This window comes from Anoplolepis gracilipes, chromosome 5, assembly GCF_047496725.1.
Source record: "Anoplolepis gracilipes chromosome 5, ASM4749672v1, whole genome shotgun sequence".
NCBI lineage: Eukaryota > Metazoa > Arthropoda > Insecta > Hymenoptera > Formicidae > Anoplolepis > Anoplolepis gracilipes.
In genome coordinates, this window is record NC_132974.1 from 7,984,461 (window position 1) to 8,008,582 (window position 24,122).

The 24,122-nt window shown below is 33.4% G+C and overlaps 1 protein-coding gene across 15 annotated transcripts in view; it reads right to left on the minus strand.

Moving 5' to 3' along the window:
• Positions 1-24,122, minus strand: part of LOC140666131 (autophagy-related protein 16-1-like) — a 277,683-nt gene that overhangs the window by 230,868 nt on the left and 22,693 nt on the right. For 6 of the 15 annotated variants that reach the window (XR_012046715.1, XR_012046714.1, XM_072892986.1 and 3 more), the window contains one exon: positions 1,621-1,663. The exons of 8 other annotated variants lie outside the window; for them this stretch is intronic. Coding sequence is in view for 5 of the 7 variants with exons in the window: in XM_072892986.1 (XP_072749087.1) it covers positions 1,621-1,663 (43 nt within the window). In the remaining 2 variants the exon portion in view is untranslated. Of the gene's footprint in view, positions 1-1,620; positions 1,664-5,202; positions 11,944-24,122 lie in introns of those variants that run through there. One more of the 15 variants, XM_072892987.1, reaches the window with a different exon arrangement.

Below are 24,122 nucleotides of genomic sequence, written 5' to 3' on the forward strand. Positions count from 1 at the left end.
ATAGAGCGAACTATATAAAAGATATCACGATACCCATCCGGCTAACATCTTGGAATCTTGTCGCCATAAAACTCGCGATTTGAGTTTCATAATGTCACAAATCCACGGCTATGAAACGCCCGAAGGGTGCGTCACGCCCAATAATTGGATGCTATTCCCATAATAAAATTTCACCCTGGAAAGTGCTTAAGGGGACTCATAAATTTCTATAATATAAATTCCTGGATAGTCGTTCAACTACACGCGTATGTTCAGAATGTTTTTAACATTAATATCTTTACTCATTTTATTAACTGCATAAGAGACGCGGACTTATAAAATTAAAGTTATACTGTTATAAACATAAAATGACCTGATTTAGAGTTACATAAAATTTCAGACGCGCATAAACCAGAAAACGTGAAATATTTTTTTTTTTAGACACTCTTCTTTGTTAAACGTTAAATGTTGATAGTAAAAAGTTTAAAAAACTATATAAAAAGATTATTTAAAACAAAATATAATTTATAAAAATTTTATTTCGATGAGGATGTTAAAAAAACGAAGAAATATATAACGCAAAATATTAAAATCGATCCAGAAAAATATGATCAGAATAAATAACTATGTATGAATATTATTGAATACTCATAACTTTAAACTTTTTAATACGCTCTTTGACGAGTATATACAGTGAAATGTTACGATTAAATTATCATTTCGTAAATTTTTAACTTTTATAATAATTTTTTATCATTAAAAAAAATTAATAAAATCTGCATTAAATTTAACGAATTTTCTATTCAAACATATGTACATAAACTTTTAAATGTTAATGTCATCAAAATAATAATCATTTGTTATAATTTTCTACAGAGATTGTTACTTATAAGTATCCTCTCCTTCTATATCTCTGGACAAGATTAATTTATTCTAATCTAATAATCCTTAATCATATTAATCAAAATAAGCATAATTACATAATCCTATTAATATATGCGCAAACGAAAAAAAACAACACATTCTATGCTTAAATTAATCGCATCAGATTTTTACTCATTCGTATTATGGATGCGTTACCTCGTATATTCAGATATTTGATAATTTGCATCAAATATATCATTTCTATTTATTAATTTATTAATATTAGTTTATTCTATATATTGAAAGAAAACAAAATCCCTTAATTTTTATCAAGATTGCTTTGGAACAAGATTAAATCGTTAATATTAATATCCTGCTAATGTTTTAAACAAATCTATAGAAATATTTTAATATTTGGATATACAATATTTAGATAAGTCAAAGTTAGTCTATTAGTAGGGCAATAAATCTCTCTATCAAGTGTTTTTTTTTTATTTATTTATTATTATTCTTATAATATATAATCTCAATTGAAACTTTTAAATATAATAATAACAATGAAATAATAATAAATTTATATATACATATATACATATACATACATATATATATATATATATACCAAATAGTTTGTAATTCTAAATAATAAATAATATTAAATAAGAAATATATGTAAATAATAATATATTAAATATATTAAATAAATATATGTAAGAAGTCATACATTGTAATAATACAACATTTCAAGTTAAAATAAAAAAATAATTTAACACTCACCAGTATAATGTGCAACGGCGGAATTGTAGTACGCAATGTTGATCTGTAAGATTAAATATAGCCAAATTAAAGTAATGTCCAAAATAATAATGAAAAAATATATAGTTATTGTACAGACAATTGAATTTTTTATTCGTACGTTTTTTAAAAAAAATATTTAATAGAAGAAACAATACATTATTCCATCAGAGATAATTTCCTTTAAATATAAACTTTTCTAAAAAAATAACAAATAAAAATCTAATTCTTATATAAAAAAAATTTAGATAATTATGTATCTTTAGTAAAGTTAAAACATATTATATATACTTACAAAGAATATTAATTAATTGCAAATATCTAATTAACTATCTTAAATATTTCAAAATAAAATCCAGAATATTTTATATACATTATATTACATAATACTTTAAAATAAATTACTATCGTGGAGACAAACCAGTAATTAATTTCAAACAAATAATTATCAAATTACAAATTGCTCACCTTGTTTCCTCTGCTATCGTCCATTACCCCTTCCCCCCTTCTTCCTTTCTCTCCGGATCATCTCCTTCTTTCTTGTCCATCGTTTATTGCTTCTTCATAGCACACCCATTCACGACATTCACTCGCGAAAATATTGTTAATTACGATCGCGCAATCTAATCAGTAGAATACTCGATCTCGTGACATTTTGTATGATACTTCTAGACGTAATAATACACAATATGTACTTTATTGTATTATAATAAAAAAACTAAACTAAAAAAATAAAAAACCAAAATAAAAAATATGTTGAACTATCCACTTAGCACTCAACTGACAAATTCGCTTGCTATTCATCACGACAATGCTATTTTTAACAAATAATGTTCATTTTATTTTAGGGAAGTTTTATTATTTTGTATTTTATAACACACAAATAAATTAATATACAAGTTAAATGCAAAAATAAATATTTACAAATTGTAAAATTTAAAAATATATTTTGCCGATTGTTTACACGTAAATTTTTGGAAAATATAATTATTAATTGATAGATATATTATGGCTTTTATAAATCATATGTTCCAACAATTAGTGTATTATTCTGCAGTCTTTACGTGCACGAAAATAATTGAAAGTGAAATACGTTTATATCGGTAAAAAGTTTAAAGTATGAAGCGAGAAATTTTCGAAACAAAGTATATTTAAGTAAATATCGGAATAAAGAAACAATTTACAATTTCCATTCTCTATTGTGATTGCGATTCCTCCATCAAATTAAAAGAATATGCAAAATATATATTTCTATAAATAACTATCGCTTATAAATTATCATTCGCTAATTGTAATAATTATGCAATAATGATTCGTATTTATTTGCAAAAGATAGTGTGACGATAGCAGAAGACCGTTTCTATCACTACCTTCCTGTTCGAGTTTCGTAGCACGACTGACAACAAGGTGATCATATGTCAACAATAGGTTACTAACAACAATGAATGACAATGTTTATGTGGCATATAGCGTTTATCATTGATATATGATCGCTTTGTTATCATTTGCGCGATAAGGCTTGACCTAATAGGAACGGCTCTGCATATGTCGCACTACCTTCCATAAATAAACGCGAAAAACACTATTATTATCATACGATTATTATGATTAATGATTCAATTAGTAAGAGATAGTTATTTACCAACACATATTTTGCATGTTCTTATTAATTTGAAGTAGGAAACAAAATCATAAAAAATAAAATAATTTAAATAATTTAATTTGTTTAATTCGATATTTATGTGAACGAGAGATATTTATATAAATATATTTAGTTTCAAAGAATTCCCTTGTCAAATTTTAATCTTTTTTCATCGATATAAACGTAATTTAATATATTTTCGAAAAAACACAGAATACACAAAAATTGTCAGATTAAATAATTTAAAATAGTCGCGATATATATCTATTTATTAATTAAATACATGTGTTTCGTGCATAAATTATCGATAAACTATATTTTGAAATATTGAAGTTTGATATTTACTTTAATTTTAATTTGTATATTTATTCATTAGACATTAAACTTTTAATACGGAATAATAAAATTATTTACAAAAGATAATGCGGTGATATACGCGGAGCCGTTTCTATCACTATCTTCCTGTTTGAGTCTCGAGACGCGAATGACGAGGTGGTTAAATGTTAACAATAGGCTATATGTTGCTACTAGCAATAACGAATTAACAATGTTTATGTTTGACCTTCATTTTGTGGCATACAGTATCTACCATTGATATAGGATCCTTGTTATCATTCGTGCGATGAAATTCGACCTAGTAGGAACGGCTCTATCACCGTCAAAACATTATTTGTTAGCAACAGTAATAGTATTGTCGCACTTGAGTGACGTATGAAATTAAACGCATTACAAGTTCTAGAGAGTCTAAGAGCTAAACATATTATAGCTCAACGTATCTTTCGTTTCTTTATTCTCTGCTGTGACAGTATAATAAAGTACGCATTGCATGTTATTAACGTCGAGGGTGTATAATCGTCTCTTGATTAATGCGTACACGATCGCAATTAACAGTGTTTTCGCGAATGAATGTCATGAACGCTATGAAGAAGCAATTGAGAATGATCAAAATAGAAGGAAGAAAAACCCCGAAATAGCAACCATAAAATGAGCAATTTATAATTTAATATTTGTTGCTTAAAATTTTTTTAAATAGTCTGCGGTTTCTTTGGTTATCTCTACGGTAACAACTACGGATTTGCAATATTGTGTAATATATGTAATACTATATAAAATATTTTGCATTTTATTTTAAAATACTTAAAATATTCAATAAAATATTTACAATAATTCATATTCTTTACAGATACATATGAAATATTTTAACATTATTTTTTACAGATTTATAATAATTTAAACTATAAAAAAATTAAATTTTTATCTATTATTTTTTTAAACCTTTTTTATTCAACAACAATTTTTTTATAAATTTCATGTATTATTTTTTCTATTCAATTTTTAAAAAGTAAAAACTTGAATTGAGCGCAATAACTATATATTTTTAAAAGTATTAATTTTTTTGAACACCATTCTTTTTAACGTACATATATATATATATATATATATATATATATATATATATATATATATATATAATATATCTTACAGATCAACGTTGTATATTATAAACTCCGCCGTTGCGTATCTTACCGGTGAATGCTAAATTATTTTTTAAATTAAGAACAGGTAATGAATTTAAGAAAATTATAACAGAAGAAAAGAGAAGATAGAGAAGAAAAAGAAGAAAAAGAGAATTAGAAAACTGATAATATATCATTAATATATCATTAAAAATTAAAATTTGCTAAAATGGAAAAATATTCTTTACAGAAAAATATTCTTTAATATTTATATTAAATTTTATTATACATTTCAAAATAAAAATTATTTGCTTCTAATCATAAGTTTCTAAATAATATATGTAATATATTTAAAGAAACAAAAAATTTAATTTAAGAGTATATATGTATAATAAGAATATTATAGATATATGATAGAGATAAAATTCATTATCTCAAAATGAATGAGTAAATAATGGCACATACATATGTAGTGTTCTTTTTTGCAGATTTGCTTAAAATGGTAACAACTTTTTAATTTTTGTTTCATAAATATTTGCTTTAAACTTTAATAAGATAAAAAAAATACATAATTATTTGTTCTTACATATATTTATATCATTCATAATTCATCATTAAAACCAAGTTCTTATTTATGTAATGCACTATACACTGTGAGTAAATATATTCAAAAGAAGCAGTGTAGGCAAACAATAGTTGGTGCAGATAAAGCTTTGGCAACTGTGAATTGAAGCATGAAAGCAATTATTATCGATAGATACTGTTGGAGCTCGTTTACAGGATCCGAGTATACCCGATGGCTTCATTTACGAGAATATCGCAAATAATTATTCCGCGCGATACATGCAAGTTTGCGCGCGCGAATGGATTGGTTGGCTTGCTTAATGAGAAACGAGAAATCCAACGTAGACGACGTAGATGCCCGAGATATCTGTGACAGTGAAACTTCGAATAAGCTATGCGCTGTCCTGAGTTTCGTTGAGCCGGTATCCAACAATAAACCGTCAACGGCAGCTAAGTTTTCCCATTATCCATTAACCTAATTAGATCAGATTTTGCAATATCGGTAAGGTAAGAACGCGCCTTCTAAGTTAGGTAAGACTTATTGGCTGGGATTGTACATCTATGTATTATAATATATGAAGCAAACACAACAAATATGCGTATATGAGGAAAATATGCAATGCTCTGGCTTACAATTAGTGTTTATAAAAATTATGACGTATCATTGAAAAGAGAAAAGTAGTAATTTTATTTTTAAAAATTATATAATATATAATCATAATTTATAATCTTATTATATATGTATATACATATAATAAAATTTTCTCATAAAAAAATAAGCTGTGATATTTTGTATTTTAAATACTCCAATAATTTTGACTATAAATAATTTGTCTAGACTATAAAATATTTGTCAAAACTCCATATTTTTTTTGGTGCAATTTTATATGTAAAATAATATGACGTTAATAATCAAAAATATTTTGAAATTTATTATTCTCTATTTTCATAAAAAAAAAAAAAAATAGAATCTGTCGATCAATGTACATTGCGACTGCGTTATCAAAATACCTTCAAAATGTTTGAAAATAAATTAACACAATACACATACGTTTTTGTATTCCGAACAAAAATCATGTTTTAATTTCACAGCGGATGAAAAATTATAACGGTTCAAGCCACAAGTACGCGTGCACGATATTAAATCCCATCGAATATAAATTACAAATATCGTAAACAATGGGAGCAAGAGTAGAAGATTCACATTCACGGCAGACTGGGCACGGTAAAAAGTGAACATATATTTTCACATTTATACACGCGGTTGGATGAACTAACATAAATATTCAGATCTTTCATATATTATGCTATGTAAAAAAAGTGAGATCCGTAGTATACGATATATCTAAAAATATTATTTTAATTAGTGATCAGAAGATTTAAACGCAAATTAATATGTAATTTACACAGAAAAAAAATTGTGATCAAAAATTTAAAATGTTTCTTTTATTTTTTTGATTAATTCTTTCTTTAATTAGTTATGTGAAAAAAAAAAATTTCAATAATCGTGCTAATGACCTTTATTTTGATATTTTAATTCTGAGACTTATTGTTAGTTATCGTAATAATTTAAAAAATTAAATGAAAAACTTTAAGGAAAGAGAGTCATTAAAATATAAAAAACTGAGGAAACACCAATTTAAATAAGTTAAAAAATAAATGTCAAACAGTTCTAACACATCGTGTATATGATTGCAACATACATATTTGAAAATTTATATACGCAATTTTATTTTATTTTCTAGAAAGTAAAGATTATATTGTGTTCAAACATGAATGAATGTGAATTGACATCTTCGTACGAGGCCGAACTTGCATAAATGATATTGCGCTCCGAATGTAATAGGCGACCGCGAATGCTTTCAGGACGATTGTTTTGTTAGTCGGCTTCTTAATTAACAACTTCCGAAAAGCGACGAGAGTCCGCCGGAAGGATTGGAACGCAAGGGAAGACGAGGCGAATGTTTCCCGAATCTCTCACGGTGGATGGCGCTAATTAAATCCCAGCGCCAACCCAGTAAAGCGGACGCGACGAGAGCGGAGAGGCGGAAGGCAGCTCGCGCACTCTTAAATGCAATCTGCATTTCATTAATTCGCTCACGATTCCGAAGATTTTATTCGTTCGTCTTTGACAGAAGCTCTATATACACTTCGCTGCTAAAAATCTCTGCGGCATTTAATATCTTTATAAACGTAAAATTAGTGATGTTAAAAATTGCATATTTAAAAATATCATTACATTATTTAGCGATTATTATAATTACCAAACATCAAATTATTAGATTCAAACATTTATTTCTTTTTCATTAAAATCATTTCAAATTTATCCAATTCTCCTTTCTATAAATTATTAACTTATTAGCTATCTGATTATTAATAAAAGTAACAACTTTTGTTAAAATAAACTTATGTTAAAATATTTTTATTTAAAAAGATAACTGTATTAATATTATATATAATCAATTATATATATTATCGTAATTTAATATATGAAATCATTTAAAACATTTTTGATCAGTACCTTTTGTCGCGAATTGCGATTATCGCACAAGAACACAACAATTCAGAAAAACGTTCAACAAATAAGTGCGAAAACTAGAGGCTAAGTTATTATGCATCAATTTTCGAGTTCACTGATCGTATAAATTTCTTCGCATAAATGCATATTTACTAGTGCATCATTTCAACAAGTTTGCTCGATGACTAAGGCTTTTCACAACTGCAGTAAATCAGATGGGAGTTCGTACTCGCATTAAAACACGCATAAATATCTAACGAATTGAGAAGTGCGCGCTTGAAATGTTTACTGCCTGTTGGAAAGTTTTTTGTGGGGTAGTAACCTAACCCGGCGACCGTGTTGTGAAAATAACGAAAGTGTATCCGACGTATGCATGACTTAATCGTGAGAAACGGACGATGCTCTTTTTCAATTCATAAAGCCTGCGAGAAGCGAAAATCGATTAATCGCAGTTGTAGACCAGATGACAAAAATGGCACTTGACAATCGAAAATAACCAGATTGTAAAATCATCTCTGTACAGGTTGGTGACTAAATGTACGAATCAAGTAGCAAGTCATACAAGTTATATTTTCTCCTTCATCGATTCAAGACGTAGGAGAGTTGAGTTCACATGTTATGTGCTCGAATTAAGTTCACATATTATGTGCTCGAGTTAAGTTCACATATTATGTGCTCGAAATCCGATTCGATACTCGTGGGCTTATCTCTCTTTTGTGTGGCCTATTTCACCACCCACTTGCTAAATTTACCTCCGCAAGCGCGGTCGTCGCATTAGTATTTTTCATGGAGCCAGCTAACTATGTCCGCGGGAAGCAACCCCCTATTATGCTTAAATCCCTTATCGTTACTGTCCGTACCATATATTCTTGAAAATCGCTTCCTCGTTTCTACCTTCGACGGCAGCATTAGAATGGGACGGTCGGTTCGTTTCGGTAATATGGACCCGTGGGACGAAAGATTCACATTTCGTTCCTCGTCGACAAACCTTTCAGATCGTCGATTTAAGCCGCGGGCGACACTGCGCCGTTAGTAAGCTGCTCCAAGCAGAATTACTGATAAGAGTTTACGATTTGCTTTAGAAATATTTTCGTTGTTAAGAAACATGATATTTTCTAAATAGGAAAGAGCTCATTTGTTAAAATTAAAACATCCTTAATCGCTAACATCTTTAATTACGATACTTCTTAATTCATCACAAGTGCTTTATTTCCCCTTTAATATTACATAATTTTATGATCAAGATCTTACTTTAAATCTTCCTCGAAAAAGAATATTTTTGCATTTATTATAAAATCTAGAATAAAATTCATAATTTGATATATATACATCAATTTATTTATAGCATAATGTATATATTATTATAATATTCTTTAAAACAAAAAATTGGATCTAATTTTTCTGAATAAAAATTCTTAATCTTGAATGAATCTTTAATAAAATCTACTATAAATTAAATAAGCATATAAGAGAATCAATTGAACGTAGCCAGAAGCGATATGAGAAATGAGATTTAAAGCCGATATCAGGAAACTCTGAATATTGCACGGCAAGCAAACCAGAATTAACCCCCCCTCCCTCTCTCTCTCTCTCTCTCTCTGCGAGAGATTTGAACAATCAAAATTTCTAAACATTCCAACCACTGGCAAACTGCTGCGAGACAAACAAGTTTAAATTATCGATTCAGCATCCACTACATGTAGCAAAGTGTCATGTATTCATTGTTGTTATGAACTAATAGTTTCCAGCCGCCTGCCAATCGATCTTGCTTTAATATCCTATGTAATATCGGTATCACTTAGGAAAATAATAGAACGGCAACCCAAAACTAAAATTCCGTATTTTATCATCGATGAAAATAGCTCTATTAAGTAAACTAAACATGATTATCATATAAAATGTCCATTTTCAGAGAGATTATTACACAGTAATATTTATTATAATACATAAAACGAAAGGGGAAAAACGACGCGATTAAATCTGCCATTATACTTCGTCATAGTAAATACTAAAATTTATCAAACGTCATAAACATTAAGCCGTCTTCAAAAGCATAAGACATGTGAATAAGTCCCGAATAAGATCGTATCTCATATCTCTTGCAAACACCTGCTACGACGATTTGTCATCCATAGCAGAGTTTTCGGATTCGGTATATTCCGGTTGTGCGTTAGAACAGTTTTCAACGAACGCTTTAAAATACAATTTGTCATTCTTACCGGACAATGGCTTTTCCACACGTTTTAACAGGTTTTCGCAATGTCTGAAATTTCTCAGTCTTACTGAAGATACACATAATCAATTTTTGTTTGTCTATCAATCTTGCAAGTATAAATTAAATGTCTGATAAATAATTATTTCTAATAATTATTAAAATTAATTCATGTGTAATATATATTCTTTATAATAAATTAACAAAGGAATATCAAGCTTGAAAATATTATTTTTTATGTCATACAAGATATTTTAAGTATCATACACTTAGATATAAAACAAGCAAGATAAAATTCCACGAAGAAAGCAGTTTACCATGCTGAGATCCAATAGTCTCGAGAAGCGCGTCAGCATACGCGCGAAACGTGGCTAGTAAAATCAATGAGCGTGCAAAAGCAAGTATAAACGCAAGTTGTAGTATCTAGAGCGGTGGAGAAAAAAAGGGCCTTTGCGCTTTGCACGAGGCTCCTCTCCTACTTCCGCCAATTTGCACCGTTGAAACTTGAAAAAGGGCAAGACGCTCTTTCATTCTTTCGTTTTCTTTTCTGTATCTTTTTCTTTCTGTCCGCAACATTATTGCTGAAATGAGTAGGTGCTTCGTTCAAGGAAACGTGGCTACGGCTACGACGGAGGGGTACATTACCGGGAAAATGCCAAAAGAAACTAAAGAAAATGGCGAAGTTGGAAAATCCAACGAGTTTTCCGGCTGCCTCGTTCCACTCTTTCGTCTTTGTCCATTCTCCTACCTCCTCGCTATTTCATCGAGCCGCGGTGCTGTCAAATCATTCGTATGGACGACAAGGGAAGGCAGCCGGAGGTCGAGGTACTTTCCGCGAAAAGTTAGTACGCGGCGGAAGTTCAACGGTTTTATTGATCACCCGAACTTTCGCCTCGGGCAGCAAGGAATTTTGAAAAAAAAATTTATTCGGTCGAAAGCTTTATTTAAATGCTGATTTTAAATTCATTCATTACAACTTAATGAAATCACGGTTGTACTAATGAGAGTTGAACTTTATGTTTAATTTTTTTGCTTTCGTTTTGCTTGTAATCAGAGAGGAGTTGCATAATACGTATAAAAGCTTGCAATAAAAACATGGATAATAACATAAATAACTTCAATTGAAAATCTTACGTCAATATGTGCGTGTTCGAGAAATGTTTACTTAATGTAGATATATGATATATTTTAATGCAATATATAATATTTTTAAAAAATATAGATATACGATATATAATATTTTAATGTGTGATATTTAATATTTTGATACGATATAAATTTGAACAAAATTTTTAATTATCAACTACACCGAGCGCCAACTAATACCGAGCGATAATATGTTATATACAATTCGAATGAGAGTTGAAAAATTTAAATTTTATTAATACTTAAGACTACGTGAACGAAGATAGCCGAATAATGTCGTTTCACGAACGGGGACAAGATTTATTTTCTGAATAGCAGTTCCGAATTTAGAATTGCGGCGCCGACGAAAGGCATTTCATTACGTTACCAGACGTAGTAACGCTCCAGCGACATGGAACATGAAGTACGCGAGCGGATGGAAAGAGATGTTAACTTAATTTTGAGCGACGTATCGCATCGCTCATTCTACTGCCATCTTTTTCTTTCAAGTCTCGAGATAATTACGATGAAAAAACAACTACACACTATTTTCATTCGCAATGTATAAATAATGAAACAACAATTTTACGTAACGACGTACGTAATATGCATACGTTCGATATACCAAAAGAGAGACAAAACATTTCTTTTGTTCTTATCCCATAATTAAAATCACAGTTGAAATTTAATATCGTCCTCATAATTTTTCCTGCGCGTTGTCCGTCGCGTCGCGTCGGAGCGCCCTGGGCCATCTCGTTGAGATTCCTGCCACGATTTTCATATAAATCTGGAAGAATATAATTTTATAATATGAAAAAATTCCAAACGGAGTGACCCATATTTCAAGAGCGAGCGGGTCGGGGCAGGGTGCGATAGAACATCTCGTTAAATCAGGGCTATTTATTTTAGCCTCTGCCGACAGCACGGCTGTACCTTTCGAACGATGCCTGGATGCTCTTCAAAGAGGCGTTTGCAAATAAGGCTGGTTTACTCAAAACAGAGAGACGTGCGGATAAATTGAGGGAGAAAAAGAGATACCGAGATTCCCACGTCGCGGCGACATCTCGTTGCGTTTCGGGTCGGTTAAAGTGATTTCTGCATTATAACGCAACGTGACGTCGGTGGAATAGTAAATTCTGTGCAGATTGCACCGCTATAAAGAATCTGCATAACCTCACGACGGTCATAACCCTGTTGACGACAAATATTTTTACGTTCCAAGCATTTCGCAATGGGATAAGCCCCGCCGCTATTAAATCCGCGTATATATATTATGCAGATCTTTATAGCCTCTTACCAGACAATCGCTTATATTCTTTTTTTTTTTTTTTTTTGTTTTTAGATTAGACGTATAACGAATGCACATTGTGTGTATTTCAGAATTTGAATATAATTTTTGCATTTTCATAGGATTGTGTTTACGTTCTAGAAATATTTACGCGTATAAATAAGAATATTTACCACATTCACTATTTTATTATATCTTGAAATAAAAAGCGGAAATCTTGGCAAAAGAGCTAAAATTTATACATTGCGGCAAGTCTCATAGTTAGCAAAAACGTGCTTAATGTGCTTAAGCATTTTGAAATATTAATGAAAAATATTCATACAAAATGCTTAGTACGTTTAATCTTTATAAAAGCAGAGTTTCGCTTAAATCTTCGTAATTACTTATAAACTTTATTACGCCTTTTTTAAGGATTATTAGTCTTTGACAAAAAATTTATACAACTTTTAGGAAAATATTTCTACAAAACTTATGTTTGATAATAACAATGTTATCAACATTTATTGAATATAATAAAACGTTGTATATCAATAAGTATTTCAAATTTATATGTGTGTATGTAGGTACGAAATTTATTGTTGATTTAAAAATCATCATATGTCATAACTTAGCAATAAAATGAAATCCGTCATAACTTATAGATGAATAAAAGAAAAAAAATGGTTTAGATAAAAGTTTTTTGTTTGGATAAAAAGAATGAAGGTAGCTAACATTTGCATTCTCTTTCCATTTAAATTCCATTTTCCGCTTTTCCTTTACTATGTAGATATTTTGCATTGTGCCATAAATTTAAAAAAAAATAAAACAATGTTTCGTAATGTTTTAAAGAGGTATCTATTTGTACTATACCTTTAAAATATTACGAAATTGTTTTTTTTAAATTATATGTATATAAATGACTTGGATAAAAATAATCTGATAATGTTGTAAAAATATTTTCTTATAGAATCTAATAATGTCAATATGATTTTAACAATTTAAATAAAATATTTAAATCGTGCATACTAATTTATTTACTTTATAAACTTTTGTCGAAAAAAGAGAGAGAAATTCATGTTTTTAACTTCGCACATTCTATCTTATTTGTATTCGGCACGTTTTATATTATCGAACAAACTTTCCAACTTACTCCATAAAAAAACAAGTTGACAACGTAATATATACTGCGTCGCAAGTAAAGTAGAGTGAAGTGTACGAGCGTGGTAACTATTTTTAAAACAAAATATTTAAAAACAAGGATGGAGAATAACGAGCAAAGCAATAATAAAATACGAAACGTAGTAATTTTAAAATAAGAACGAGTTTTGAAACGGCGTTCTCGTCGTTGTCATGTTCGATCATTTGCACCGCTTACATCGCTCGATCGCACACGCATGTTGCATAATGCTGCGCTTTACCGGGCGATAACTTATCCAATCACCGTACTGTCAGTTATAATCAACCGATTCCATTACCCGATCGATTTATCCTAATGAAACGTGATCGTTATTTATCACCATTTTCAATCGCGAGCGTCAGCTTGATTTTTTCGACCGCTCGGCTTTTCCACGCTCACGAAAGATTCGGACCGATAAAAAGCGAATGAACCATAGCGGTGCGATAAGGTCAATTTCTGAATGCCGAAGAGAAGCTGCGCACAGCACAGTTCTAGTAATCGGTGTACTTCGACGTATCCATTTCATAATAATAATAATGCATAACTCATAGTAGGATAAATGAAATGCTCGCAAGTAGATCCAGAAAGATACAAATCGGACAGATCAATTTGCTTTAGTCAGAGTACAACACAAATAATCATGCTACAAACGAATTCCATTTCAATACATTCACATGATTTGCAAACGCGATGTTCTTGTAATTACATATCGACATTTCCGCGACTATGAGGGCTGTATCGGATATTATCGAATACATAAATATTCAATTGGAAACAAATCAATGTGCATCCCGGAATGAATGTTCTATTGATGGAATTTCGCGGTATAGCAAAATAAAAATAAAATCAGAATAAATTATATTTCGCGAGAAGTTGTGATAATTTTTCGATTAAATTAAAATTGTATTTTATACATCCAGAAACATATCTTTTACGTAGATTAATATGTATTTTCTTATTACATACAAAATTAAATGATATTTCCTATCACCAAGATAATGTTTATTGCACTTAGTATTAGATATATTTTGTTGTTAAATAAAAAAAGATATTTCTCTCTATTAAGTGGTTTAAAAAAATTTCTTTCAAAATTTTGATTCCAATTTGATCTCTTACTCACGCACACAAAAGTACATCGTATATATATGATCCAGCCCCTTTTGTGTCAAAATAAAATTGTGAAATAGAGAATCGGGAAAATACATCATACTAGTTACTCACAATGCCAGGCACGACCAGTCGCTATAATTCAAGAGTATCCGTCAATAAATCGATACCGAAATATTATAGATACAGGAGGGAAAGATCGGGCCATTTCGTCATCAGCGTAGAGAAGCGCCCGTTATTACTCTACCAGAAGCGACGCATTAATTTGCCGGGCGTCCTTTATCAGTGACGTTTCATTTGTCAGCAGGTTGTACCATAAATGTCAGTAAGGGTGGTTGCCAAGGTGCCTTTCGAGGCACAAACTCGCGTCTTGCGCGTCAGATGGGCGGTGACGGCAAGTCGTGACGCGCTAGTGAAGTTTACGCTCGTAAGGGGGATGACTGTCGTCAGCCGCTCTCTCGGCCAGGGGGATCTTAAAGCGGACGCGATGGTTAAACGTATCCTTGAGATCTCTTTCCCGACTCACTTTTCCTCAGCACATGCATCATGCCCGTCGCATAACGACTAGGAACGTTCGACCGGCATACATACTACATCACTGTCTAAATTTATAAACACTGGCATACGAGACATTTCCGCGCAGTGCAACGTACTTTAAATAGCAGAGGCATAATACCATTCGTGCAACTGCAAATTATTAAAATCACAAACATTATTCTTTGGTAGATTAAACGTAAGTTATGCATGTATGTGTGTGCAACAAATTTAAAAAAAAGAAATATATACCTAAAAGTCATCACTATCGAAAAATAGAAGTTTTAAACATTCAAATTCAAATATAATTATTATACACAAATATATATTTATTATTCGACAGTAGAATTTCTCAAATCTTGTATTTGTCATTTCATTAAAATACACATATACCAAATGATGCTAAATCAACAAAGAAAATAAATTTAAATCTATCCAAAAATTTATCTAGATCTTTATGTAAAAATGTAGAAATTTCTGTATTTTCTTTGTAGCTTACTTAAACTATATATGATTAAAACCCGTAGCAAAACCCGTTTCCGCTTTGAGCGATGTATCTGAGTTTCCGCTAAGTCAAAGAGCAATCCGCAAATTCTGCAGAATAGCCTAACTGCTTTTCTTGGAAAACGTTCGCGAAAGGAGGTAAATTCCGTTCGCCGATTCCGCCGTTATGTCGGATGAGAAAGGGGCGAGGGGGGCGCCAGGTAATTAACCGATGTTCCGATTCGCGGAAGCGGAGCCTAGTATTCGCGCAGTCGGACCCCGGAAACCGCGGGCGATCGTGGCCGGAATCCAAACGCAATTAGTTACACGCGCGGTAGGTTAGGTGCAAGACCGAAGCTCCTATCTCTCCTCGTCTATGTACACACTCACTCGCCGTTCCTGTATGTGTGTATATGTGTGCATATGTGTGCATATGTGTACACAGTCGTAACGATGGCGGTCGCTCGAACAGCCGGCAGCGGATCTTTCGCCTTCCCCCTTTTACGGTGCTTCGACCTTCCACCGCAGCTACCGGGGGCCTCTTTCCACCCTCCTAATTTCCAGCTAGTTAAATAACACACCGCCCGTACAGTGCGAGCAGTAAACACGAGCGGGAAGACCGAGCAAGCCCGAACAGATCTTTGACGGTGTAATGACGTTCTCCCTTTAACAAGATTCCGCTGTCGCCGCTGTATCCAAGTTAATGGTCGAACGGGAAACAGTGCAGAAGCACTGATGTAATTGATGGCAATGATATGGTGTCATCGCGAAAACAGACATAATCATGACATAAACGACTATAATGTCCGGTTGCGGGATTACGGTAAGGTAGCGTAAAATGGGTTAACGGTCGCATCAAACGTTGGAATTGACCACAAATAGATATTTTACGATTTGCGATATAAACTTTGTCTTACGTAAATTTTTGAAAAATCTGTCATTATAAATATATCGAACCTATAACATTCAATAATAATATTAATAGGTTTCCTGCAAATACTTTATAAAATATCAATTTTTAACAAGATAAATAAAATATTTTGTATACATTTTAAAAATAAAGAAATATAAAAATATTACATTCTATGTCGTAAAGTCACCAATACTCTGCGACGAAGTTATATGAAGCAGCGAAATTGTGCTCCACTATCAGGAAAGCGAAATTATTCCATTACGCAAATTCTCGAGCACGCCCTCAAGCCTGGGTACCTTTAGCATTACTACGATGGGGATTGTTTTCCATGAGCGACGGTAGAAAATTACTTTTCGCTCACGCGCAATCGCCCTCGCACGCCGCCGCCGTCGCCGTCGCCGCCGCCAAGTTGCGTATTCCGCACGCGGTCGCAATCTTGGCGACAGCGCGGTCTCGCCCCGACGCGGCGACCTCCCCCCGTCCACCCCATTCCGACGTAGCCCCACCCTGCACTCGCAGTCCGTAGAAATTCGCGGCTTCGCGCCCGAGGTCCGCTAAGTGAATGCATAAATTTCCCGCCGTTTGTTTTAGGCCCCCTCCCCCTAACGCGCGCCACCGCCGTCACGAATGCAATAACGCGACGTGTTTCTTTATGCTTTACAACTCGCAGGCTTGGCGTCTACCATAAATGGGCTAATAAACAGACCCGGGTTTAATATCGACGAGAGATCGCCGAGACAGGCCCCTTTCCATCGTTTCTCTCTCTCTCTCTCTTTCTCTCTTCGTATTCCGCAAAGATCCAACACCCTCTTCGATCTCCGCGAGAATCCGTTACACCCCGCGCTCGTTCTCGGCTCATCCTGCGCCACGCGGCGTCTGCACCAACACGTCTACATCCGCTTACATTCCGCCACTGCCGTTCCGGAATGGAAGACTCCCTACAACGATCTCGCACCGACCTTCCTTTCCCTTCCCTTCCCTTCCCTTACTCGGTCGGCGCTCACAGAACTACGGGTAACGCGGCCTCAGCAACCGCATTCACCCCCGCAGCCGGGAGACTGTGTGATGTACGAGGTGAATTAATAACACCCACTCGGTGGTCCGACGTAGACATACATATATGCATGCATAGTATATATACGTATATCTATATATCTGTATATATATGTATCTGGTTTACATAGAAGAGATAGATACGAATATATAATATCAGATCTGGTGCAATGCAAAAAAAAGCACTTCCGCCTGAGGCGCATAATGTTCTCCCACAAATGTTTCTCGCCAGATCGCGACGGGGTGGATATTTCTTCTCCGAGCAAGTTATAATTTTCGTTTTCGCGGTTTGCCGAGATCTTATCGAATTTCCGAAACATTGTTATACCGTGAGACTGTGTATCTCGCGGGTTCAGCCAAGCGCATCCTGACAGTGTGCAATTTATTAAATTAACAAAAGTTTATTTAATAAATTGCATAGCAATGTCGACATATACCTAATAATTGTCAATGCTTTTACATAAAGCATAAAGTTAAATCTTAAATTTTATAAAAATTTGTATTACAATGTTATATAAATCTCTTAAAGTTTACAAGCATATATATTAAATTTATATAAAATAAATAACTTCATGCTTTGCGCAGAGAATTCCGAGAATTGTATAAATTATTATTTTAAATAAATGCTTGTAATGTAAGATAATTTTGTTCCGTTATACGGGTATATCGTACTTTCGCAGACACGAATCGCGAAGAGAATGTTCCGAACTTTCGACGAGATCCACAATGGGATAAGACTGAGTTACGAGGGAAAATAGTGTCGTTAAAATCACGCGATAGCGGCAGATTTCGGTATTATTGTACTCGGCTGGGTCGTAAGATAGGTGCGCAAGTATAAAGAGATGATAGTATGAGAGGAAAAGCTGGGAAGAGTTTTATTTAGGTTAGATGTTGCTTTACTGAAACACGAGAAGTTATGAAGTTAACTAAGAATGAGTTCGGTTCTTACTTTGATGCATTACAGCTCAGTTATGCTATATATATATCCGTATTCTTAGAACAAAGACGAAAAGTTGGAAAGGTAGGATATCCCGACTTCGTGAATTCCACACTTTATTGGAAAGACGGAAAATATTTTTTATCGAAGGAGAAGAGAATATTATTATAATATTAAGGATATAACTCATAATCAATTACATTACTTTAAACATATGATTTTTGTTCTCATTAAAGAATGAGATCAAAGGATTAATAATGATTAAAGAAACAATGAGATTTGTTCTAGAATACAAAATTTCTTAAACTAATTCTTCGTTAATATATCCTGAAAGTTTTACATAATTTTCCTACTAAAAAGACATAAAGATCAAACAATTCATTATCTTATAAAACGCGAAATTATAATCCTAAGCAGCTCGTGGCTTATCCGTTTCTTTCATGTACTTGACTTTTCGCGTGTCTCGCATAAAAAAATATTGCTATCACGCGCCTGGCGTCGTCTGGTCCAATGGCACCGTGCACCGTGCGAGAAAAAACGTCCCAGCGGTGAAAGCGTGACTTAGCACATTCCCCGCCTTTTGTATTCGTCCGGTAACCTCGAGAATTAATTTACGCGGACTCCTAAGTGCCGCGATGAAGATTGAGAGCGTCTGGCCCGAACTCCCCCGAGACCGCAAGAGTATTTTCGCGCCAGGACGGGCCGTGTCGCGGAGGATCTCGAGGGGATTCACCGATCCGTAGTCGAGTAGCGATTTGCATTTCATCCTGCGTTCGTGGTGCGAGACGGAGTGCGGGAATCCTGTCGATCGCTGAATTACTTACCTGTCCACGTACACCGTTACGATGGCGCGGCGCGAACGAGACAGAAGCAGGAATTACAAACGACTGACGATTCGTCGACTAACGCGCGCTTAGTATGCGGTACAAAGCCGGTCCAGAAATTACATACTCTGAAAATGAACGATATGCTGTACGCGTATTCGGAAAATTTCATCGAAATAGTGGAAATAGGTTAAAGCGATTCAAAGTTGCCGCAAATCGTCAATTTTTAGAATTTTCCGTATTTCATCATTTGCACGTTGAATAGTTTTCAATAGCTCTGATTCGTTTGCCAGTTTTGATCAATTTTAAATGAATATCTACTTGTATATACATATCGCGCTTATTCATGGAAAATTCCACCGGTTTCAATGGCAAATAATCACGTTGCGCGTATGCGTATGTAAAATCAACCATGTTGAACAAGCGTTCTACGCAAAGTATAATCTCGTTCAACCATATCGACTGAATATAAAATTCAAATGCAAAGCCCATTGAAAATGGGCGAGGAGGGTTCATGAAACCGCATATTAAAATCACCATAAGAGGTTTCTTATCCCAGTGTTCTCTCTCGGGTATTTTATACTTATTTATGTCGAATTTTCAGCATGTATCTTGATATTATAGCTATTCTCGACATCTGTATCTTAATTTTTGCGTCCTTTCTGACTATCATATATTGAAAAATCTGTCGTCGCAAAAAAGATAAATTCGACAAGACTCTTGTGTCGAATAATTACAATATATTTGCCATTAAAAATTCAACTATGTTCGTAATTAATGTATTCTGTTAAAAGTAATATATAATTAATTAAGTATATAATGCAAAAAGAAATATATAAATCAATATTACATTCATAAATAAAATTATACCTTATTATGTATTTCAAACAGTTTTATTAAATTATCATCAATTGTGTAATTTCAGATATTATCCTGCTAGATTTAATATAAGTGGCTTTTCTAAGGTATGCTCAGTTATTTAAAAGCAATTTCACTCAAGTCCATCTTTGAATTGAAACAATGCATGGATATTGAAAGTTTCTGATTTGAACAAATTACCTGGCTTGAATATGTAGTCAATGCCTGAGGCAGTCGCGCAAAGTTCGATCAATATGTTGCACATATTCGTGCTTAAGGTAAGTTGAAAATGTTCACAAAAAATTAATTAAAAAAAAGAAAAAAAGAAAAAGTGTAAGAAAAAAATAAATAATGAAAGAAAAGAAAAAGAAAAATAAAAGAGAGGAATAAAAGCAACAACACGAAGGCAAAGGCAAAGGCAAAGGCAAAGGCAAAGTTGCCATATGCAGGCGAAGTCTGATTGCCGCACACGCCGTGTCACGTGAGAAAGGATAGCGGACTTCGCTTCCGACGATTGATAAGAGGAGCAAGATACGCCGACTGGCAGCTCAATCTGCCTCTTATTCTGCGATACAATAGACCGATACCATAACCGGACATATGCCCGTTATCAATCGCGGCGATCGACAAACTTTCGTTTTCGCCGTCGCGACGGTTCGCTCGATCATCGCTCAATCGCGAGGTGAGACTTTGGGTTAACATACGCGCGCGTTTCACTACACGAGCTGCATTTCTCGAACATCACCGATCGTGACTCGATAATATAGATGATAGGAAGACTGACGATGACTCATTGCTTCGAGAGTAAAAGTCATGGCGTACACCTCATGGTGTGCTATTCATGATATATATATGCTCTGCCATGCAAATGTAGCGCGATATCAATAAGGAGATAATGCGCAGATTGTAATATAAGGAATGCGTTAGGTATAGTTGCCTACACATACGCATATATTTTAATATTCATATGAATATTTCCAATAAAAACTGCAAGTGTCAACACTATAGTGTCAACGTATAAAACATTTTGCTCCTCCCCCTTAATATATCTTTCTCGTTTCTTGGAAAGTAAAAGAAGCATTTACAAACTCGAATCTCAGATATGCTTATGCATATTATCGATCATCCCGACACACCTGATCAAAGGAACCTCGCCTACTTGGACAGCCAGCTGACACTTTGACCACGTCATAGGCGCGTGTATGTACAACCGTCTACGATATGTCAGCAGCGGCTGGATGTATACATAATTAATATGTACACGGTAATATGACGCATATACATACATACGTATGCGATACATGACATCGCACGCGAGGCTCCGACGTTCACAAGAGACGAAGACTTGATAAAGGGAGTATGCATCCCTGCATGACTAAAGCTTGTGAATCATGCGCGATAAAACTGAGGGAGCGATTTTATTAGAGCCCCAATCGGATCCTTTTAAAAGAAAATAAAATACGTGCATAATAAAGTACGGTAGTATAAAAAACGTGGTAAATTTGCACTCATATACACGAACGAGAATTCGTTACCAACATCCGATATTGCGAAATGAACAGCAACGAATAAATAAAATAATTCATAGAGAAAGACGGAAAGTACAATATCGCGGTTAAAGTCTGACATCTCCTAAAAGATACTCGAGTTTACAGTTTGCCGGAGGATAATAGCGCGAAGGATGCGCTCTAGCGAAAGCTGCGGTGATTCTTAAAGGGGAAAGTCACGCGCGTGAACGTGGGAATAAGTGAAAACGACGTAACTTTAGAATTGCTCCTCCGGGCTTTGTACGCGTCTGGGATTTTGCGCGCAAGAGAGAGAAGAGAAAAGGGAAACAGAGGTTTATTAAGATTTTCATTCGGTGTGAGGTAAGATTTTGTTTCTTTAAGTAAAACATCTCTGCGGAGAATTTTCTTGGAAAATAGTGTCCGCATCGTAATACAGATAAAATATAATTACTATTAACGTATACAATGTGCCATATTACATCGAGTAGTGAGAAGCCTTATTTCCATGCCCCATAAAAGAGTTAACGCTAGTATGGCTACATAGCAATTTTCTCATTACAATGTCCGACTCGAAGAAAAAAAATAATAGCACGAATAAACGAGCCTTCATAAAGGAAACTTTCTTAAATAAAAATTCTCTAAGATTTAACGGTAACTTATAAATGAAAGTTTATACGTAGTAAATACTCTTCACATAAAATATAAAATATAAAAAATGCTCGGAGAAATATCAGAACTATTTCAAAGTATAGATATACATACTTTTTTTTCATATTTTTCGTATGTATTCACAAATAAAATTTCAAATAATTCGAATGGAAAATTGAATTAAAAACTTCATTCTGCAAAGTTTCTGTACACAAAGATTTTTTATGACTATAAAGGATCGTTCCACTATAATGTAAAGTAATAAATAAATGTTTTTTAACTTCCATTTAATCAGCGAGATAAAATCTATGCTTAAATGTTAGCCGCACTTCACGTAGAATATTTTACATGATTAAAATTTTAAGCTAATTCATTCTACGTTATCGCATCGTTATATAAATGTCCGAATTTACGATACGATTGTGGAGAGTAATGAAAATCCGTGGAAACTCGATTGATTATATACGCACGAGGGAACTTAAAAATCATCGAGAAAGGACATTGTCCCGAAGTGGAGAGAAACACAGACGCAAGTATAGTTCACAACGCGACATGTAAATCGACTGCGCGCACGTGCCGAGAAATGGGTCGAGCCTTATTACGAACGACATAATCCGGAGCAGCCGCACAGAAGAGAGCCATTCTCTCTTTCCAAATCCACTTGAAATGCGAACTCGTGAGTATGCGTTCGTGCCAATTAACTAATTATCGGCCAAGTTGGTATAATCGAGGCAAGCGAGTTGGCATTAATTGCACGATCAAAGAGTCATGACTACTGCCACGGCTGCTGCAACCGAAAGAGTAATCCCATGGTGGTTCTACAACGAAAGGATATAACGTGCATTTATACGTGGTGTCGAGACCTTCCTTCCGCACGTCTTTTACCGAGACGTAAATCGTTCGGCACCTCCCTCGAGACATAAAATATCACGCGCGAAGCACGCCGGTCTTTCGAAGAAAAATACTATTGCGACAAAATTCGTCTGATTTTATACAAATCGATGCGACGGCGGCGTTGGAATGTTCTAGATTCTGCGAAAATTGCAATGCTGTCAGATTTTTACGGGCCAAGGTCATAAAAATGTCATAAAACGCAGAAAAAACACAGTTATTCGTCGTGTTTGATCCGTTGATGTATTCGGATGCGAAAATAAAACGCTTTGCGAGATTGAATTTTATGACAGTCGTGTGTGTCGTGCGCGAAATTATTTATTCTTAATGGAAATGATTCAAGGTAAAATATATTTGTCTTAAATTATTTAAAGAGCATAACAAAAATTAATATTTACTAAAAAAAGTATCAGAGATTACAAAAAATGTAATTGTCAAAATACATTATCGAAAGTATTTTTTTTATGATTTTTGCGCGCGTCCAATAAATAGTAAAACATTGTTTATGTTTACACACTTTAAACTTTAATTATTAAAAATTGTTTAAAAGGAAATGCTCTTGTAAACTTCCGATTAAAAATTTAATATTGATCCGTTCAGCATGATTTTTACAAACATCATATCGAATGTATAATAAAAACTTCAATTTACAATCGAAAAAGAATAAACAAAAATACGTACCGTATATTTCGAAATAAATATATTACGCGTGGCAAAGATGTCTCTGATTAAATTTATTATTTAATATTAATATAATTCAGTGTAA